This window comes from Mya arenaria, chromosome 14 (genome assembly GCF_026914265.1).
Source record: "Mya arenaria isolate MELC-2E11 chromosome 14, ASM2691426v1".
Classification (NCBI taxonomy): domain Eukaryota; kingdom Metazoa; phylum Mollusca; class Bivalvia; order Myida; family Myidae; genus Mya; species Mya arenaria.
The window spans coordinates 20,260,939-20,280,740 of NC_069135.1; the positions used below are offsets into that span (position 1 = coordinate 20,260,939).

Sequence of the window (19,802 nt, forward strand, 5' to 3'; positions counted from 1 at the left end):
GAACAATAGTTTCGATACCAAAACCATGAACGAGTCCCTTTAAAAACTCATCAGGGGAAGCGTTTCTATATCGGTTTTATTTGTTTATTGGAATTTTCTTAACGACATAGTTTCATTTTTTGCTACGAATTTGAGTAATTGAATTTCAGCCAGTAATAAAAATGACCACAGAGTTGAGGAAATAAAAAAAATCAATGTAAATGATATTTGTGACGTTTATCCAGATTTTAGATTATTGCAGTTACGACCTAAATCCGTTATTGAAACGAGCCATTTATCAATAAATAAGTTATTTATGTGATAAGGCATTAACATCAATGTTAAATTTTGTTTCCTGGTAACCCCATGTAATTCGGTAGTTTCGAAATTTATTTGATAGTTTATTACTTATTTATAAAATAAATGACCAGAAGTACATTAGACATACTGTTATTACACTAATGATATTTATAAATCCTTTATTACAACTAAAATCGGACATATAATAACCTATTTTGCAATATTTAAAGGTAGTTTTATTGTAAAACATGTCGTAATTGTTTAATTTTGCTTTTTTCACATAAAACCTTTTTTAGATGAAACCAAACTACTATTAGATAAATTGTCATTCAAAATTTAAATATTTTTGGTCGTATTTCTAAAGGTATTACACGTACAATTATACATGTCAATTTTGGATATTTTTGTTATCAAATAAATAGGTTTTACGTGGAAGTTGAATTATATGTATTATTGAATAAATCTCCGAATTAACATAATCGACAAAGCAATTGCAGTTTGTGTATTTGTTCATAATTTCAAATGAAATCGGACCTGAGGAGTGGTCTATTTTGACATCTTTGAAGACCGAAATTGCTCGTTTGCAATATGTTTTTCTGTATATATTGTAACAATTTCTTTATTTAAACATAAAACCCCTTCAAATGATACCAACAAATATGGGGTCAACAGGCATAAAAATCACTTTATTGTACATCGGAAACCTTACGAAAAAAAACTTCGTAGACCTTTAGACTCTTTGTTAATGTATTGTATTGGCGTTTGAGAATAGTATGGCTTACCTGGACATGTTTCGAAGGACACAGTATTACCTGCTAAGCCACTTCTGCAACTCTTTGTCAGATCATTAGGTTATGTCGCTTGAGACGCATGTTACGATGGTGACATCACCTGCTAAGCCACTACTGTAACTCTTTCGCAGAAAATCAATTATGTAGCTTGAGATATGTATTGCATACCCTGGCATGTTTCAGCAGCAGCAGCAGCACTAGCAGCAGCAGCAACAGAAATAGCAGTAGCAGAAGCAGTAGCAGTAGCAGTATCAGTAGTAGTAGTAGTAGTAGTAGTAGTAGTAGTAGTAGTAGTAGTCGTAGTCGTAGTCGTAGTCGTAGTAGTAGTAGTAGTAGTAGCATTACAACAGTAGCAGCAGTAGCAGGAGCAGCAGAAGAAGTAGTAGTAGTAGTAGCAGCAGCAGCAGCAGTAGTAGTAGCAGTAGCAGTAGCAGTAGCAGTAGCAGTAGCAGTAGTAGTAGTAGTAGTAGTAGTAGTAGTAGTAGAAAAAGAAGAACAAGAAGAAGAAATACTGGAAACTGGATTAAAAAAAATTAATAAGATATAATATATATTGTGTTCATTAAACATTAAACGCATTAAACGTAAACATGGGAATGAAAAAGAATACACTGGCACAGCCCACCACGCGCATCTTTGTTGAAAACAAACTACAAACAAATTAAGCTTTGACCAGTTTAATCACACCATTACTTAACAGTTACAGCTGTTAAGGACGTTTATCCTAAAACTAGTATGCGTATGGTTAAGATAAGAAAATACGACCACGATTTCTGCCAAATCTCTGTGATTTTCCCCAGACGTTTCATGTTTTAGAAGATAAAATTTATTCAAATCTGAAGTTCATTCAGTCAGTTCGTTTGATAGCGGATCAAAGTGAGGAGGTAACATTGTTGTCGCATTTATTGCTATAGTAGTTGTTATTTTTGTTGTTTTTGCTGCTGCTAGTTTTGCCTAGGCAAATTTCTGTTGTTTTATAACAATTCGTTTTATTTTTATGTTATAACTTATTTAAGATTTTACAAAAACAACATAAACTTTACATATAATATAGTATGAGTGCATATATACGTATATAAATAAATAAATAAATAAATAAATAAATAAATAAATAAATAAAACATACGGTACAGTCCGAATTAAAAATGTACTCGATTACCAAATTCTGTTTTGAATAATAAAAATCAATATTTTCCATTTCAGAAACCAACATGATTTCTCTAATCATATTGTCAGTGGCCATTTTCGAGGGAACGTATGGGTAAGTTTAGATAGAAAAGCCGAACGTTACAGTAAAATTGTGAAGTATTACATCCATACAAGGCCAAAAAATCTAATTGTTCGTTCGAACGATTTGAAACAAGAATAAATTGGACCGAGCGGTCGGAATAAAAACAGACTTTCGTGTCTAAACATAAGAACAACGATGTAATAAAAAGGTAGAAGTACACGTTATTCAGTTTAAAAATTGGAGCTGTTGTACCAATATTTACCTGTATGGAAACTCCTTAACAATTATGACGTTATTCACCATTCGAAGTGTAGTTTCACATATAAATGTACTGATTTGTTTTAAGTGTAATGCCATTAATAGGCCAATTGTTCAGAACTTTGTTAAAAATAACAACGTGTTTATCGACATCTTTGTTGACTTTCAACGGTAAAATATTGTATGATGTGCTATTAAAGTAAACATGTTAAACATAAAACAGATGGTGAATTAGATGACGCCAACATAATTAGAAAAACTGCAGATCAAAGGTCTGTCTTTGAAGTTTCACGAGCAGTTAAGATTTGAAAGTAAACAACAATGGCGTTCAACCACGTTGTTCTGAGCAATTGGCCCTATAAGATATAGAAAATATGTGTACATGCATTCAACAAAAAGGTGTTTTGGGTAATCAAGTACATCCAAATGTTTGAACGGAGTTTTTGTTCGAATATGTTGGTGAAAAATCGTTGTATTTGCTTTAAAGTGATTTTAGCCTAAGCTATGCTTTTCATTGTTGCTTCGTCATTCATGGCCCGACTGCTGTTCTTAGAATATCCAGGCCAAATTCCCTAACGAACGGAAGCGGCCATCCAGGTACATGTATAAACAGGGTTTTTAGGTTGAATGACTGATGGAGTGATATAGAATTCAGCGACGTTCATTGCATTCTTTTCCTTTTCGATATAATGATATGATAAAACTGCTTCCATCTTTCATATGCCGAGTTCGAGGGGTGAAAATAAAAGAAATGTATCTTTTTCTTAGTATAATGTAAATAAGAACATTTTCGTTTCCCCCTCGATTACGGCTTCGTTTTCTTGTGAACCTATCATTAAGCAAAACGATGATTTGGTAAAATTTGGCGGCCATCTTGAATACTGTGTTTAAATCAAGAATAGCGCGTAGTCATCCAGTGATTTGATGGGAATGAACTCTTGGTTTGATATCATTTGACCTATTTAGGCATTTCGAGATTTTCTGACATTGTTAAACTGCAGTATTTCATAGTTATTTTATTCTAGATATTTGAAAGGAGTGACCCCTTTGATAAATCTGAAGAATTTTTTTTAGGTTAAATGTCACTAAATTTTGTACAGGTCAAGTGACATCGAAGCAGGAGTTCAAAATATGTCACCAGTAGCTCCCTTGTCTAGTGCTCGGCATTAAAAGGGTTGTACTGGAAATGTGGTGTACTCAATATTGGTTCAACCCAGGAAAGTTGTATTGTGTGTTTCGGTGTTTTATACCGAGCACGTTAAAGAGCCAAGAGCCCACGGTCTCTTCGCAGAGAGCTAGGGTATCGCACCCGGATATCTTGTATCTCACTCTGTTTCTTCAAGTCTTCCATTGTCTGGATGTGACTGCTGTCACTTTTTTCTTTTATGTCATTTAAAAACAATTGAAGTCCTGATGACGTCATGGCGGGGACAAGCCATAATGCAGCGTGGGCAGTCCTTGATAAACGCACATAAACACACGTCATCAACCGATTGATTGTATGAGCGGATCTAATCACCCAAATTTTCCAATATCGTTAACTATACCCCGCCATGCAAGGTTTCGCTAAAATATCCTATTTGGCTGTCGAAATGTTACATTTGTCTTACCTGTATCCCTTAATTGAACCTTTCAGTATAGTACAAAGAAATAATGTGGTCCTTGCTTCCGTCTATAACTACAAATAAGCTGCTCTGTCTGTTAATAACTTAGCATCCAAACATTCACGCACAACTTTTGTTACATATAAAATTATAATCTTTCAAAATCCTAAAATAAATTAATAATAATAATATTAAGATATGATGTGCATAACTTGCATCTAATGAGAGGATGGGATAGGTCTAGCGGCATTTAAAGTTTCGCCTCTCACCAAGATGAAATTAGTTCGGGCGTCGGCAGTGGAAACTGTCTTTGCCTTTCCAAAACACCCGTCGGTTATGATCTTCCCAGTGCCCATGAATACGAACAGTCTCAACTCCGGGTCATGACCCAGACTAGAAAAGCACTATTATTAAATCTGCACTCTCACGGAATGAACGTTTTGACAACTTTTTTTAATTTTTTTTTGTCTTGGAACGAGCCATTTTTTGCGAAAATGTATGGAAACCAGTGATATAAGACTGTTGACAAAAAATCAAATTGCAGGTTTTCCTATTTATATTTAAAAAAAAAATGATGTTTTATGCATTTTTCTTAAAGCGTTTGTAACGCTTTTAGCCGTAAATCATTAATTTTCAAACGGAAATATGGAAAACTGCAATCTGTGAGAGTGCAGCTTTAATTTACAAAAAAAACCTCATATTTATTCCATTCCCTTTTTAAAACTAATGCAAATAGATGTTTCAAATAGTAAATAAAGTCAGCTTAATTCATCACTCATCTAGGAAGAAAGTTTTAATAAAATGAAGGTTCGGGGATATGCCATTTGGGTCTGAACTCAGACTTAAGAATGTTTGTAATCATGGCCCTAGGAAATGGACTCGAGACTGTATCATGGCATCCTGTCGCTGCCTTGACAATGACCCTGCGTTAACAGAACACTTTCTGTACACTTCCAGGGCTTTACAACTGCAGCCGTACAACGAGACCGCACTTGGCATGTTCATCGCAAACGACCCAAACGCCGACGGCGTAATCACATGTGTGGAACTTGAGGCCAGCTTTGACAAATATGACATGAACGGTGGGTAAATCTAGGTCCCAAGTCCTACAGTGTGTGTATACCACGTGATAAATTACGTCATATATGCTACGTTGGAAGGCAACATTATGCTAAAATGAAGACTTAAATCAAAAATAACTTTTCTTTTACCACATCATTGCAAATGAAACAAATGGCAGTCTATGCCGCTTAAAGAGTCCCGCATTTGTTTTATTTCCGAAATTTGATGAGGTCATAAGTTTCATCAAACACTTCGACAAACCTGTTTCTGAAATAATGTTTGACAGTGCTCCGTCAGACGGCCGTATTGTGAAAAAGTTTGTCAGAGTGTTTAAAGAAACTAAACTCGCAATCAAACTCTGGTAAAGACCGAATGTGGTGTTCCGTAAGCGGAGTAGACTGCGCTTTGTTTCATTTAAATTGGTGAAGAAATAGTGAAGTTATCTTTGTTTAAAGTCTTTTTTCGAATCAAAATATTGGCTTCCGACGTAGCATTTATGACGCAATTTATCACGTGGTATACACACACTGTCCTAATTATGTCCCTAGTATCGCTATGATCCAAGTCCATGTAAGACACCCTCATATATCTCTCTAAGTGTCCATTCTCTGTCATAAACGTGGCTACGATCATGGCTTTGCTTACACTATAAAGTACGTCTACCCATCTCAGGATCGGTTGTTTAAGATAACGACCACTGCTCCATGTAAACGCAAAAAACACATACAGTATCGTTGACTTTATATATATCACTCTGTCCATCCCTAATTTAAAGGTGATGGAACGGAGTCACGCCACGAATACACAGAATACATCTGCGCTGTGTCTCCTAGCCTCTACCAACTTTCTCATTGGCTCTTCGATGAGTATGATTTCGATGGAGATCACCACCTGGTAAAGACTGACTACGATCAACTCTGCGCTGCTATGGATACAAATGGTATTTTAATTGTATATGGCCAATTTACGTTGTAATTAAACGAAACGAATATGTTGTGTCCGTAAAATAAGAACGAAGGAAACAATACACATATTTCAGAATGTTAACCATGCTTTATACTTCTACTTTCTTTTCTTCATTGTATGCTATAATACGCCCTACACTTCACATCCATGAGAAGTAATAAATGGGAAATATTTAAATCTTGAGCAATTGATTTCTGTTTTGTTAAAAGTTGATTTAAAGGATTTCTTCTCTGTCTGTGCTATAACTAAAATAAAATGATTGGTGGTTTTGCAGGTGATTCCAACGTTACACCGGATGAGTTCATTGATTATTGGGTAAAGGTATGTGTCAAAATGTTTCATTATCAATAAAAAAAAGCATACGAAACTATAATTTAGTCGTTAAAACCTACGAGGTCTCAGAGGGTCGTACATACGAACTTGATACCAGACACTGCGCCTTACAAACAAAAATTAATACAAATAAGTCCACGAATGCATGAACACATCCTTAGCCATATCATTTACAGCCTTCTTTATCATAAATTATTTTTTATCAAAATATTCCTTTTTTAATTTCTTAAATAACGGAAGTTCGTTCTTTGCACACGACATTGTTATGAGGTCATCAGCGAAAATTAGTCCTGTGGAGGAAGTGACTTGTTCATTTTTGATTTGCGAGGTTCCAAGTCTCATAAGCAGGCAATCATAGCTAACTTTCCAATTTTTTTGTTTTTAATTTACTTTTACAGATTGTCTGTTTGTAATTTATTTATTGGTTTAATGTGATTTTATTGTCAACATGCATACCTCAACAGGTTCCATTTTTTCAGATGACGTCACAAATTACTCATTTGACTTTAATGGTAAAAAATAACAAATGATATGTGCACAGATAAAAAAAAAACACATTAGCGATCTGTATATGTTTTTTTTACTGTGAAATTAAGGGCTACGTAGCTATTAAATTAAAAATCAAACATTTATAAAGGCTGAAAAAAGTACCTCAAGTATATTAATTTTGTTATTTTGATCTTTAAAGTCAAATGAAATGAACAAAATACTGAATTAAAGAAAAACAAAAATCCTTTGCATCCACCTATAATGTGCCCCTTTAGAGAAAGACATTTGTACTTAACTTATTCCGTATTTAATCACATTATAAAATAAGATGACACGAATTTTTGTTACAAAAGTATCAAGAAAATATTTTTTAAACAATAACTAGAGTTAAATTAATTTCAGTTTTCATTATACACGGGGATCAAATAATGTGCTCCATCAATTGAGAAAAATAATTGAATTTGGGTAAAAAAATCTCGAAACAAAACGACAAACAACAAGAATCACATACAGTTTACATAACAATCAATAAATTTAACATGAACTTGTCGCCACGGAACTGTATATATATATATATATATATTAACTAATTAATATAATTTCAATCATTCCCAATCGATTGAATTGCATTGCATGACAGTGGATTGTGTTATATTGTATTGTATTATATTTGTATTGTGTTGCATTGATTGCATTTCATTAAATTTGGATATTCCATTTTCAGGTGTTCCCTAAGTACGAGAGCGTTGGACAGCATGGACAACACTTCGCTCACGGAAACTCAGCATGCCATTAATTTCTGGACTTTTTTCTCGTGTGTTTAGCTATAAAAGAAATAAAGATTGAATTGTTTACGTTAATTAGCAGTAAAAAAGGAAATAAAAATGGCATTGTTTACGTTTAACATTTGCAGTTAATAAAGGAAATAAAAATGGCATTGTTTACGTTTACTGGCAGTTAATAAAGGAAATAAAATGGCATTGTTTACGTTTACTGGCAGTTAATAAAGGAAATAAAAATGGCATTGTTTACGTTAACTTGCAGCTAATAAAGGAAAATAAAATGGCATTGTTTACGTTATTTGCAGTTAATAAAGGAAATAAAAATGGCATTGTTTACGTTATTTGCAGTTAATAAAGGAAATAAAAATGGCATTGTTTACGTTAACTTGCAGTTAATAAAGGAAATAAAAGTGGCATTGTTTACGTTTACTGGCAGTTAATATAACAGAGGTTGCGGAAATCGGCACGCATTTTAATTCAGCTTCATGTACAAGTAGGGCATTTTAAAGGTTAAACTGACTTTACAAATCATTTTCAACTAGTATTCATATAAATCAATTTCCTTGTTCTTTTATACATGTCATTAATACGCGTTTTTATACATTTAACATATACATGGGTGATAAAGGGTATGTCACTGTATACAATACGTCACGATACGGTATACGATACAATACAATACAATATAATACAATACAATACGATGCAATGCAATACAATACAATACAATACAATACAATACAATACAGTGCAGCATTTTTCTTGGGAAAAGGACCCTACTCAGAATTTGGAAAAGATACGGCGTTTCGCGTCCATTTTAGAATTTCCTTGCCAAGTTACTTTCATATGAAACCCCTACAATTTTGTGAAATTAAGAAAACAAGACAAATGTGTACTGTTAAAATACCAGTTAACATACATGTGACGTTGGAATGTAATTTAGACGTACTTCTATGTAGTCATCACTAATCAAGTCCTTTTCCTAGGCCTGCACCCTTACAAAGAAATTGGCGAAACAAAGTGGCCTCATCATTTATTGATCCACGGCGTATAGCTTACTCACTGGCGACCTAGAAATTCTATAGATCTTGATGAAAGTTATAAATACATACCGGAAGCTGATATATTAAGTGTGTATTTTATCACTTTACTGCATACATGACAGGTAAAATTTTAAAGTCATTGCAATGTTTTAGATTTTATTTAAGTTAAAATAGTGAAGCTTGTCTTAAATGAGCATTGTGCATACTACAGTGAAAACATATTGACAGTTCATTACATCAATTTCATTGGATAAGCATGATGCTAGTAAGTGATGCATGTTCTCTTAGCGAAGTTGCACATACATTTAATATATGTATTATATGTGTGCAACATAAACGCTTCATTTGTTGTTGACAGCTCGTGATGGAGAACGTGTTATACGTAAATACTGACCATGCACATTAGTGTTGACCTAAACCGGCCGAATATATTCCAGTCATGACCTGATGACATTGTTTTAGCAAAATAGACGTTAAACCTTATGTAAATGCTTATTATATAGATATATATATATATATACAAACGAACAAAAAATAGCCGCATCGCGCGATTTCGGACATCGGACAAACTTATTACACATGTTTCTTTGTTGATATCAAATGCCAAAACCAATAAACTTTTCAAACTGTTTTCTAAACTTCTTTCTTTAAAAGGATAAGAAAAATTATGTTTCCATAACATCCACAGCTTTAGTTCCGACGCGACATTTTTGTTATGACGTCATGTGTGTGATATGAAATTTAGTATTCGTAATTTGCAAAGCATGGTCTTATCTTACGCATTTTTTAGATATCATCATGATTTGTATGCCCCAAAAGGAGAGAAAATTAAAATCACACCACCAGTTTCTAGTGTCTGGGCTGTAACTTTGGCATGCAGTGATTGATGCAAGACCCACGACCCTACCTCAAGGGTCAAGGTCACACTCCGAGTTTAATCATATGGAACGCTGCATAGATGCATATACAGTGTAGTTGGTCGTGTCCGGGCTATAACTTGGTCATGCAGGGTAGGATTTCAAAACTACTTGGCACATGTGTTCGGTACATAAAGGCAATGTGTCGCGTGCAAGACCCACGTCCCTACCTCAAAGGTCATAGTATTCCTCGCAGGTTTATCAAAACTACTTGGCACATGTGTTCGGTACATAAAGGCGATGGGTCATATGCAAGTCTCACGACCCTACCTCAAAAGTGAAGGTCACACTTCGAATTTAATCATTATGAAATGCTGCACATATGCACATATACAGTTTAGTTGGCCGTCTCCGGGCTGTAACTTGGTCATGCAGGGAGGGATTTTAAAATAACTTGGCACATGAGTTCGTAACAGAGAGTTGACGTTTCGCGTGCAAGACCCACGTCCCTATCTTAAAGGTCAAGGAATCAATTACAGGTTTATCAGTATTGAATGCTGCATGTATGCATATACAGTTTAGCTGGTCGTGTCCGAGATATACCTTTGTCATGCACAGTGTTAATTTTTTTTTAAATGTACATGTGTTCGGTACATAAAGACGACGTTGCGTATGCACGAATTATGTCCCTTCCTCAAAGGTCATGGCCAAGGTCAGGGTTTTTCATTATGTAATGCTGTCAATATGTATATACTGTATAGCTGGTCGTGTCAAGGCTGTTACTTCGTCGTACATAGAGGGATTTTAAAATAACTTCGCACATTAGTGTTAGTAACATAGATATCACTTTCCGCGAGCAAGTCCCACGTCCCTACCCAAAAAAGGTCAAGGAAATACAAGTTTATCAATATGGAATGCCGCATACATGCCCATACAGTGTGAATTGTCGTGTCTGTCCGGGATGTAACTTTGTCAAGCACGGTGTTGTATTGAAATAAATTGGCACATTTGTTCGGTGCGTAAAGGCGCCGTGTCGTGTGCAAGAACCACGTCCCTTCCTCAAAGGTCAAGATCACTCTCATACGGTAATCAATATGTAATGCTGCATTTATGCATATACAATGTAGTTGGATTTTAAAATTACTTCGTACATGTGTTTAGTACATAAAGACAAAGTGTCGGGCGCAAGACCCGCAATTCTATCTTAAAGGTCAATGTAGCACTTGTATTTTAATGATTATGGAATGCTGCAGGTATGCATAAACTGTGTAGATGGTCGTGTCTGGACCGTAATTTGGTCATGCACAGTAAGTTTGAAATAAATTGGCACATGTGTTCAATACATTAATGCGATGTGTTGCATGCAAGACCCACGTACTACGTCAAAGTTCAAGGTCTCGCTTTTAGTATAATCATTATGAAATACTACACATGTACATATACAGTATAGTAGGTCGTGTCGTGACTGTAATTTTGTAACTTTGCAAAGAGGGATTTTAAAATTATTTGGCTCATGTGTTCAGTACATAAAGAATACGTGTCGGGTCAATTCATGTGTCCCTATCTCTCCCAGCATCAGTTCTCCGCATTTGACATCAACCATAATGGGGCAGGCATATGATAAAAGTTTTCGATATCTCTTCCTGATTGAATGCATTTTAATAATTGCATAATCTATTGAACTGCATAAAAGTTCGAGTGCATTCGTCACTTACTGTGACACCTCTTGTTTTATTCAAATAATCAATGTTAAATAAACGAAAATTACAAACAAAACACACAAGTATGGCAATGCATTAGAACTTAGTTGAAATAAAGTAATGCAGCCGTAATGCAAGCAGTTACTATCTTTTAAAATAGATATTAAAATCTGGTCTCATTCCCACCACTTATGACAGAACCATATTACTAAGTATAGCGGACACTGCATTTCTAAACCACCTATTAAAAAGAAACAGGGAGAAAAATGAAGACATTGTTTTAAATATTAGGGTGAAAATACTTATGGCATTACTTTAGATGGCTTTAAATTGGGGCTGGGTGTCAAGGGTTTGGTTTGCTGAAGTTATAATAATGTAGTTTGTCATAAGAAATCATTTGTAGACATTGACCCAACAATTGCGATGCCAAGAAATGACAGTACAAAGCTACCGAATGTTCCAAAGGCTGCAAGAGACATGTCCAGTGTTTCAACGGAACCCCCATTCAAAGCATTTGTTGCCAACTTGCCGTATGATGCTTCTGAGGAGAAGTTGATGAGATTCTTTGGGCATCTTGATGTAAGTTTCTTTTTCAGGCCATTCGTGGTTAACACTGAATGAAATTAGTTATCAAAACTAGCACAAGTCGGCTAACTGTTAACCATGGTTCATGCTCAGACTATGCACTCGATATGGCAGGGCTGATTGAATTCCCAATGTCAAATAGTAGTGCAAGAACATGGCCTTCTTGATCCAAAAGTCTTAATTTCGATGAATGGAAGTGTCAAACAATAACAATAAGTTATCGGCATAATTTGTCAATTGAAATGGGAATACAGAAAAGGTTTGATTTGTATTGTTGCTTAAGGGAAAGTCATGTGTGATTGGGTTTCCTTTTATAGCTTATGAAAATATTGACTGCAGTGTTTGCAAAGTTAGATGCACAAGGTCCATGAACATCACACTATGGTTCCCTGATCAATATATTTGCATGAAACGAGGATTCACTTGTTTTCAAGTCATTGGCAGTAAACTGTAGCCATTTAATTATGAAATAATATGTGTATAAATCAATGATTAGGTTCTGAAATATTTTGAATCACTGATGCATGACTTTTCACATTGCTTGTAACAACATTTGGGTTTTCCTTTTAGCCTTTGATTTTTAAATAAAATAATAATACCCACATACCAGTAATGATATGATAGGAAGTCTGTCTTGTAGTATAAAATTCTATGGCATGTATGTTTGTGAAACATTTCAGGTGGTTAATGTGCGATTACCACTCGACAAGGGCAGGCATCGTGGGTTTGGATACGTGCAATTTCAAAGCAGACAGGGATTGATTGGTGCACTAGGAATGCACCAAGAGGTGACATTTCTACTTTCATAAACATGACACGAATGGGAGCCTAGCTCCACCTGGTCAATTGTCGGATGTGAGAGGATCCTAGCTCCACCTGGTCATTTGTCGGATGTGAGAGGAGCTTAGCTCCATCTGGTCACGTGTCGGATGTGAGAGGAGCCTAGCTCCACCTGGTCACTTGTCGGATGTAAGAGGAGCTTAGCTCCACCTGGTCATTTGTCATATGTGAGATGAGAGTAAGCGTCAACTGGTCACATGTCGCATTTGAGAAAAGCCTAGCTCCACCTGGTCACTTGTCGGATGTGAGAGGAGACTAGCGCAACCTGGTCACATGTCGGTTTTGAGAGGAGCCTAGCTCCATCTGGTCACTTGTCGAATGTAAGAGGAGCCTAGCTCCACCTGGCACTTGTCGGATGTGAGATGAAACTTTCCCCAACTGGATACTTGTCGGATGTTAGAGGAGCCTAGCCCCAACTGGTCACTTGTCGGATGTAAGATGAGACTTGCCCCAACTGGTCACTTGCCGGATGTAAGAGGAGCCTAGCTCCACCTGGTCACTTGTCGGGTGTATAAAAATACATCAAAAGACAGCCTTAAAGTATACATTTTCAATTATGGGCTATTTGATCATAATCCATGTTGTCTTCTTCATTCCAGTCGATTTGGGTTGTATGGAGCGCCGTAACAACATTATGTATGCGTTTGGCATCAAGTCAAGTCAAGTCAATATTTGTTTATTGTCGGATATCATATATAACATCAGTTTTTGGTGTTTTTGTTATGTCCTGGTATTGTCAAAATCATGAAGATATGTTATACTAAGCGTTACTTAATTGTCCAAGCAATGATTTTGTATAGATTATCAGCATAACTTGACTAACAGTTGTATTATGTTTTATTACAATGTTTACTTTATTTATATTGTGCAGATGTTTTGTGGTCGGAAAATCGTTGTGCATCTGACCGGAGAATCACACAATGGTAATGAACCCTGTTTTCTTCGTTTGTAAACATATTACTAACAATACATTTCTGTTTTGAGACCTGCTAGTGCCCCAGCATTAGGTTATGGAAGTTGTTAATAACCGGTGCTAGACACTACCTATTTACGCACATGCACAAATATTTATGCACATTAGTCCTTCAAACTACCTACTAAATATTCAGAGTCCAAGGCATAATCAGGGATTCCAGCAGTTTAATAAAGTTAAACTCATAATCATAAGGAGAAATATAATTATATTTTTGTATATGAAATTTTTATTTTATTAAAAAAATATAAGCAAGATTCAACTTCTAAAGAATGAAGTTATAGGATGTGGATACATGTAAAATGATATCGATTCCTACACTGTATCAAAACTGCCGTAAACATTTAGAAAGATATTACAGACATCGAGTTTGTTTCTAAATCGTATAGGAGGTGGTAATGATGGTTTACCTTTTGCTAGAATGCTGTTGTTTATTTTTCATCATCAGATGTTCTTATAGGTGCTGGTTATAATTGTTTACATTTTTACACAATGTTTTTTTTTTGTCATCATCAGATACTCGTATAAGTGGTGGTAATAACTGTTAACATAATGCTACAATGCTGTTGTTTATTTTTCATCATCAGATAATCCCTCATCAGATAATCCATCATCAGATAATGGTAAAGGTGGTCGGTATCGCTATGATGGAGGTCCTTGTCGAGCTGCAGGAGACTGGCGATCACAATCTAAATCAGACTCGGGTACACCAGGCCCAATGGTCACGAACATATTTAAGAAATAACTCAATCATTACTCAACATCAAAAGTAGTTAAAATGGTCTGTTTTTTACACTTTTTAAAGCGTATTCTCTCAGAAAAAAGGGAAAAGAATTGTTGATTTTTAACTGTTGTTCAAGATTCCAGAAAAAAAGGTCTGCAGCTAAAAAATGAAATTGAATATAACACGTTGTTTTTACCAAATAATTAAGTTCATTTTAGTTTTAGAATTTACTATCTTAAAAATATTGACAAAAAGTTTTTATCAACATATTCCATAAGAAAGTATGGAAAAAGAGCGAAAACATACAATATTTTGAATCATTATACGTGATGTAATGGGCTGAGACTGATAAGAAGATTTGACTTAAATATGTTCGTGTTATTTGGGCATAGTCTTTTAGCCATTTTATGTTTTTTCACCTTATGAAAGACAAGGGTCGCGGATTTAAAACCCAAATAAAGCAAAATATTAATTTACTTATAATTGCTTAAGAATTAATAATGGCATGACATATTTTAATCATTGTGAAATTTGCCAAAACCCATGAGAAAGGACCTCATTAAATTTAACCAAACTGCAGTCGAATGCTGTTGGCTCAAACTCTCAATGACCGGCGAAAATACCTCGAGCCTCAAAACATTCGAGCCAAGCGGGAATTCATCCCTTCAGTTTGAAGAAATTCAAGCCAAACGAGTTCGAACCAATGGGGTTCAACTGTACAGTAATTTATTATTTTACTACCTAAGCATTCACTGACAGAGGAAACTATGGTCGCTCAGATGACCGAAGGCCGATTCGCAATGACAACAGAGGGCCGAGCCGTTATGATGATAGGGGGCCAAGGCGAGAAGGCGGCACCACTGCCAGGTCAGAACTAGCCGCCAAAACGGAAGACATGTGGCAGATACCTTACAAAGTACATTTAGATGTATTTGGAAATTATTGATTTCTTATAAAAGTATTGTGATTAAAGAACCTACAAATGTAAGAAAAAGCATCCGCTTTTGTCAAATATTTGTGTTTACTTGAAATAACTTTGTAGATATAATGAACGAGGATTTGGCGGTGACAGACGATCTGATCGAGGAGATTACGAGGGATTTGGTCACCATGACGACCATGTATTTGGAGAGGGAATATACAGAAGTGATGACGACAGACGGGGCGGGTTTGAAGGCGGCGGCAATAGAGATGGTTAGTTTCACTATCAGTAAGACTGAAAGATCAACAAGACTCAAAATCTCGAACAATATGTCCATCATTACAGGGTCAAGCCCAACACACTATTTCTGTTAATTATAAATTGCGTAATATTCCTCTGTTAAGGAATTTTAAGACCTTTAAAGGAAGTTATATTTAAGGTATTATCATGACTTGTGATTCTGAAAATGAGGTTTAAGTATGTTATTATGCCCACGAAGTAATCGGACCGTTTGTCCATCCGTCCGTCCCCACGGTTTCCGATCAATAACCGAGGAACGCTATGGTACAGAAACCTTTTACTTGTTAGGCTGGTTGGTATTGAAAAGCAGAGGAACCCTATTGATTTTGAGGTCCGTGGGTCAAAGATGAAGGTCGTAGAGACTGCAAGTTGAAAATCCGTTTCCGATCATTTACTAAGTACGCTTTGGCCCAGAGACCTCAAACTTGGTAGGCAGGTTGTTCAGAGAGTAAAACTATTTATTGTGAGGTTAGTGGGCCAAAGGTCAAGGTCGTGTTTACCTCGGGCTGAAAACTCGTTTCCAATCAAAAACTGAAGACCCAGAGATCTCAAATATTGTAGCAGGCTCGTAATGACCATCAAAGGAACCCTCGTGGTTTTGAGATGAAGGTCGTGGTGACCTCAAGCTGAAATCCGTATTCGATAAATAATTGAAGACGTTTACGCCCACAGACCTCAAACTTGGTAGGCAGGTTGGCAATGACCAGTAGATTGACCCTGTTGATTTTGATTATACGTCTTCAGGTCCAAAATCGCGTTTCGCGCTTCTTAATAGTTGACTTGTAATAATTGGTGTAATTCATTCGTACATATATGTATATAATTCACTGTTCGTTAATTGATCTTAGATTGACCAGAAATCGATGGTATTTTTAACATATTCTTTCTCTACAAAAAGAATCCATTTAAAGCATAACAAAATGATAAGACATAAGCATGGTTCCAACATTCAATGAGCTCTATTTGTCGATAACTTTAATGAGAAGAACCGATCCCTGGTTTCATTCGGAAAACCTCGGCCATTTTCCATCGAAGACAACCTCGGATGTATGGTTGTACATCATTAGAAGTAGTTTGTATAAGGATATTGATAAAGTGTAGTGTTTTACGTGTATTGTGTATACCTCAGTTTTAATTAATTCCCAAGAGTAAAGTCATTACGTTTAACAGCTATATTGAAATCACTTCTCACTGTAATATTTTTGTATAACTGAAAGACGAATAAACATTCTTAAACAAGGGAACAAAATACTACTGACCGTGTTTTAAAATTGATACTGAGCATAGAAGAGGTCCTCACCGGCGGCACGTTCTCTTGACCTCGATATATGGACACCAATACTGGTTTCTTTTCAGGAACAACGTTTAATGCTTTCACTATCAGCATGGGGGGAGGGGGAGTTTCAATAAAGATCTTAGTCGTTTTTAATCGTAAATTGAAATAACGCGAGTGTGATATTTATGTTATTTTTCTACTCTACATATTTGAGTGTATTGAACTGTAGCTAGTGTTAAAAATGAATACAAAGTTGCGGAAATAAATACAACCAATGGGTTGCCATTTGTGATGTTTATATACAGTCGAACCCCGTTGGCTCGAACTCCCAGGGACCGGCGAAAATATCTCGAGCCCCAGAAAATTTGAGCCAAGCGGGATTGTTACCCTTCAGTATAAAGAATCGATCTTTTAAATCTAGTTCGAGCCGATGAGGAATTCGAGCCAAGCGAGTTCGAGCTAACGGGGTTCGACTGTATACATGTATTGAAGATTAATGAAGTTACGAGTCAAAACCGTTAATGAAACGTCCCCTTGCATCGCAGTTGTTTAAAGTAAGGTGGCTATACTAAAACCACTATGAAACTGCATGTTGAAATTAAAGAAAATGAAGAGTGTCGACCCACCGCCACAACAACCACCGCACACAAGTTTAGTTAAAATAGTTATACCCCCCTCCCCCCCCCCCCCCACACACACACAAAGAAGTGCAAATCAAAATACATGAAATCACTGTCAACGTTATCTCAGCGTGTTATGCTTATCAGCGTGTTATGCTTAATAGGCAAACATGCCCCTTTAAAAGAAATCACGTGATGGGTGTTACGTTGCAATTCGAGGGGTGAATGCGAAAAGGTTCTAAGTGACATTAAATATAGAATAATATAGACCCCTTTCGCTTTCACCCATCGAATTGTGTTGTTGTTAATTATTTACTGATTCCGCTTGCTCACTGTGTTTTAAGAGCCTTTAGTACAGCTGACATTCATTTTTTCAAATTTATAAAAAAAGTCAACTTACCAGGCAAAAAATGGTCCGAGAATCGGTATTTATCAATCCAAATACGCCATTTTGTTTGCCATGAAACATTTTTCTCACTAAATGTTTGTCAGAAACGAAATTACGTCCTCCCCCTTGGATATGACAACACTGATAGAGAGCCCCCTGGTTTTCCGGTCGGGCATGGTTCTCGGTTTTCACGGTACATATATGTACTTCGCGCTCCGCGCGTCATAAATAATACCAAATAAGCCAAGAATTAACTAAGATATACCAAAAATAAACAGTACTGTAACGTTTTATTCAATATATTTACTTAATATTTACTTGGTATTCCGTTCAAAAATAAAGCGATATTCCGGACCAAAAATAAACGGTATTCCCATAAGGAAATTAACATTGATTTGTGTGAACATTAACATTTTAATTAATGTTCGTATGAAACGCTTGAATAACATTGGTTAGGGCATGTTCTAAAACCTGGCCTGGCCTGGCCTGGCCTGGCCTGCTGACTCAGCATTTTGTGTTGGGCAAGGCCAGGCCATATTTTATACACATTGAGAGTACAAGCACTGAATATACTGGAAAACAATGATAGACCTTTATTTAGAAATAAAACTGCATGTTAATGTAATGATTTTTTTTCTGAGTTTTATTTAGATAAAAAAGTAGTTTAATTGGGTGCATGGGAATACACTGTATCGTAAACACTAAGCGGATTAAAACAAAATTAAGTGCAAAGATCTTGGTTTACAAATCGAATCTTAAAATATATGTGTTCAAACTCAAGATTTACATACATATATATTTTATTTTTTACATACATATATTTTTTTGTGATGATTTTTATGTTTTGTCTTTATTAAAGGTGTAGAAAATTCCATCTAACAGTTCATATAGTTGAACATCCAAGTTGTTCAAAACTACATACATAGTTCAATTGAAAAAAATTGTATAAGAAAATAATTAATTATGCATTCAAATAAACTACATTTTTTTATCTAGATAAATCTCTTCTTTTTTATATTAAACATGCAGTTGAATTTTTAAATAAAGATCTATCATTGTGTTGGCGTATATTCAGAGCTTGAACTCTCATTATGTATAAAATCTGGCCTGGCCTGGCCTGGCCTGGCCTGGCCTGACACGAAATGCTGAGTCAGCAGGCCAGGCCAGGCCGGGCCAGGCCAGGCCAGGTTTTAGAACATGCCATTGGTTAGTTGCTTACTCGACCAGTACCCTGTGGTCTCAATTTCGCGAAATATCTTAAGTACCTCATGACAGGATTAAGCTAAGCTCATTATTATTTCATTTTTTGGGTAACTATTTTGTAATGTTTAAATTATACATAGCTCGGCGGCTTTAAGGGTAAATATCTTAATGATGATCACAATAAACTAGAAAAATAAAATTAGAAATTAAGTTAGATTTGGCTTAATGAAATAAGTTTCGTAAGCATGTAAAACTTAAGAACTTTCGCGAAAACGGGGCAGAAACTGCATTTTAAATCACTCAAGACGTTATAAAAAAACTGGTTTTAAAAAAGCAATATCCATGTTAACTCAACTTTCATTATTGGGTCATCTTGTTTGTGAAACTTAAGAAAATAACATGAAAATATCGAATACATTTTTAGCTCCATGAGCTGTTGGGAGTTCCTTAAAGCTTAGGCGCCTAAATACTACTAATTTTCTTCCTGTTGTTTGTTCTCGGTTTTTTAAAAATAATAATATACTTTGATTCAAACATAATTCTTTTGACTTTGTAATTCCCCTTGTAAATGTGTGA

At 35.6% G+C, this 19,802-nt stretch overlaps 2 protein-coding genes across 2 annotated transcripts in view; both read left to right on the plus strand.

Annotated features, from left to right (window-relative positions):
- The first annotated feature begins 1,881 nt into the window (after positions 1-1,881).
- LOC128218433 (visinin-like protein 1) lies at positions 1,882-7,991 on the plus strand. Its single transcript, XM_052926097.1, has 6 exons — positions 1,882-1,954; positions 2,274-2,331; positions 5,121-5,245; positions 6,001-6,165; positions 6,466-6,512; positions 7,738-7,991. The coding sequence occupies exons 2-6, from the start codon at positions 2,282-2,284 to the stop codon at positions 7,807-7,809; spliced, it is 459 nt and encodes a 152-aa protein (XP_052782057.1). The 5' UTR covers positions 1,882-1,954; positions 2,274-2,281; the 3' UTR covers positions 7,810-7,991.
- An 889-nt stretch (positions 7,992-8,880) lies between these two features.
- The window catches only part of LOC128218458 (amidase-like), a 28,006-nt gene continuing 17,084 nt past the window's right edge, over positions 8,881-19,802 (plus strand). Inside the window, exons 1-7 of the mRNA XM_052926130.1 lie at positions 8,881-8,960; positions 11,799-11,974; positions 12,661-12,768; positions 13,692-13,743; positions 14,381-14,497; positions 15,264-15,384; positions 15,560-15,711. Coding sequence (XP_052782090.1) covers positions 8,954-8,960; positions 11,799-11,974; positions 12,661-12,768; positions 13,692-13,743; positions 14,381-14,497; positions 15,264-15,384; positions 15,560-15,711 — 733 coding nt within the window. The 5' untranslated portion in view covers positions 8,881-8,953. The remainder of the gene's footprint in view (positions 8,961-11,798; positions 11,975-12,660; positions 12,769-13,691; positions 13,744-14,380; positions 14,498-15,263; positions 15,385-15,559; positions 15,712-19,802) is intronic.